The 2451-nt window shown below is 39.2% G+C and overlaps 1 protein-coding gene across 1 annotated transcript in view; it reads left to right on the top strand.

Annotated features, from left to right (window-relative positions):
- Nucleotides 1-499: 499 nt before the first annotated feature.
- Nucleotides 500-2451, top strand: part of fermt1 (FERM domain containing kindlin 1) — a gene marked incomplete at its 5' end in the record, with an annotated part of 928370 nt that continues 926418 nt past the window's right edge. The window contains 3 exon segments of the mRNA XM_037685769.1: nucleotides 500-597; nucleotides 1475-1610; nucleotides 1737-1877. Of these exon segments, the coding sequence (XP_037541697.1) occupies nucleotides 500-597; nucleotides 1475-1610; nucleotides 1737-1877 (375 nt within the window).

Raw genomic sequence — 2451 nt, 5'->3', positions numbered from 1 at the left:
TCTACAACTGCTGTTCTGCTATGCCACCAGAGAGTAACATAATGTCTTCCAAAATCTTCCAATCCCTATTCGACAACAGTGAATTCAGTTAGAACAGCTTAGAACTACTCCACTCTTCCTTTTAATAGATAGTCAATTAAATAAAGAATTTTTACTAACAGAGTTCAGGACAATGTGGCACATCTGATGTAATAATCTTAAAATACTCTACAAGAAGCATTTGCTTACTAAAATATAGAGTAAATTGTTTTCACAAACAATAACAGTTACAGGTTTTTGTGATAAAAATATATATTTTAACATCATGGTATTAGCAGTTTACCCACTTTGTTAAATAATTATATAAATATATATATATATATATATATTTATATTTATTTATTTATTTATTTATTTATTTTACCCTGCATGTGAATTGTTTAGGTTAAAGTTTGTGATTTAAATTCATTCTTATGGTCTGATTGTTAATGAAGATAAAACTTGATCTGTTTGCCTGCAGAGGCTCCTCAGGACTGGTCAGATCATGCCCTGTGGTGGGAACAGAGGAAGTGCTGGCTGCTCAAAACTCACTGGACTTTGGACAAGTATGGAATTCAGGTAAATCTCCCTCTCATGAAATGTTGTGGACAATAAATTTATATTGATTGATTGATTGATTGATTGACTGATTGATTGATTGATTGATTGATTGATTGATTGATTGATTGATTGATTGAAAATAATTCCTAGTTTTTCACCAAAGTGAATTCAGAGTCTAATGGCCCTTATGTATTGTAAGGCCTGGCCTTGCCCAACCCAGCTTCTGCCCTGGGTTTTAAGTGTTGGCATTAGACAGTCTGGCCCAGTTCCAGCTCATTTTTTGGGACCAGAGACCTGGGGTTCCATTCGGGCCGGACTGATGCTACAGATCTGATATCAGCAGGCTGCTGGTCATTGACTAGTTTGCTGGCCCAGGCGGTCACGTCACAGACGAATCCTACTTCCTGGACCAGGCTTTACAACGTATAAGAGGCCTAAAAAAGATGGTTCCAGTGGGAGTGTGTTCTGTTTAACAGATAAATCCTGTATGTCTGTTCTACTCCAGTGGTTTATAGCTGCTCTGTTACATAAAACGATATCCTCATGCTAACAGGCTGTTCATTTTTATAACCATGTGGTGCAGCAGGAACCATCTGTTTGACTTCATGTTTGACAGTGTTGCTCAGTACAAAGAATGCGCCTGAACAGTTCAAATGAGGGCAGCATGGGCGTCCTTACCGCAGCAACAAAACTGTGTTAAAGAAATTTGGAAAATGTGTTCAAATGAAAATAGCACGCATCAAATGAAAGCTGCTTTTCTTCAACGTGAAAAAGAGAACATTTTTGAGCACAATACAGTTCCCTTAAGAACACGCGAGAGTAAGTGCAAACACTGGAGGAGAAGATCTTGATTTTGTTGAAGTTGGTCCAATTTCTCTTTTATCTGGTTCCATAGGCTGATGCTGACCTGCGCTACACCCCCCAGCACAAACCGCTGCTGCTGCAGCTCCCCAACATGAAGACCATCAGGATGACCGTCTGCTTCTCCAGCGTGGTCTTCAAGGCAGTGTCAGAAATCTGCAGGGTTCTCAGTGAGTTTCTCTGATCCTGAAGATCCCACCCACTTGTGTCAGTCTGTCAGGAGAAAATAGGACACATCATCTTTAAATATTCTGATTCCTGTTCACTCTCTACTTTTCCTCTCTGCTCCATCTCAGACATCAGAAGATCAGAGGAGTTGTCTTTGCTGAAGCCTCCAGATGATCCCTCCAAAAAGAAAAAGAAGAAAGAGAAGAATTCGCCTCAGGAAGACATCTGGGACATATGGGATTCACTTAATGGGGGGCCAGGAGGAACAGGTACTGCAAATTTTATCAACGAGGCTGAAAACAAAGTTGTTCCTGCAGATAAAGGCCTGTTTATGAGATGAACCAGTTTAAAGATTAAACAAACTAGTTGACCTCGAGGACAACTGAACACATGACATGATCATGTCTTTCATATTGATAATCAAGGTTCACGGTTCTTTATTTTCATTCTCATCACATGTGGTGCATGAGATGGATCGTAATTGTGTACTCACAGTCCCAGTTATACCCCAAAATAGCAAAAATATAAATTATAAAAAGAAACAGTATACAAGGATCTAAGATATACGCAAAAATATATATAATATAATACTGTATATTAAACAGCAGCTTGAACATGAGTCTGTTGTGAGCAGATGGGTACGTATACAGCAGCTTAAAGGCAAGAAAACAGCATCATGGATAATCAGCATCACAGATAAAGTGACAAATCACCAATTAAAGTGGCATTACAGTGATTATTCTGGTTAGAGATTCATGAGTCTAACAGCCTCAGGGTAGAAGCTGTTCCTCAGTCTAGTGGTTCTACACTTAATGCTCCTCAACCTCCTGCCTGAGGGGAGCG

This window comes from Nematolebias whitei, chromosome 12 (assembly GCF_014905685.2).
Source record: "Nematolebias whitei isolate Nwh7 chromosome 12, NemWhi1, whole genome shotgun sequence".
Lineage (NCBI taxonomy): Eukaryota > Metazoa > Chordata > Actinopteri > Cyprinodontiformes > Rivulidae > Nematolebias > Nematolebias whitei.
The sequence above is the reverse complement of the archived record's forward strand: the minus strand, read 5'-3'. Positions and strand labels throughout refer to the sequence as shown.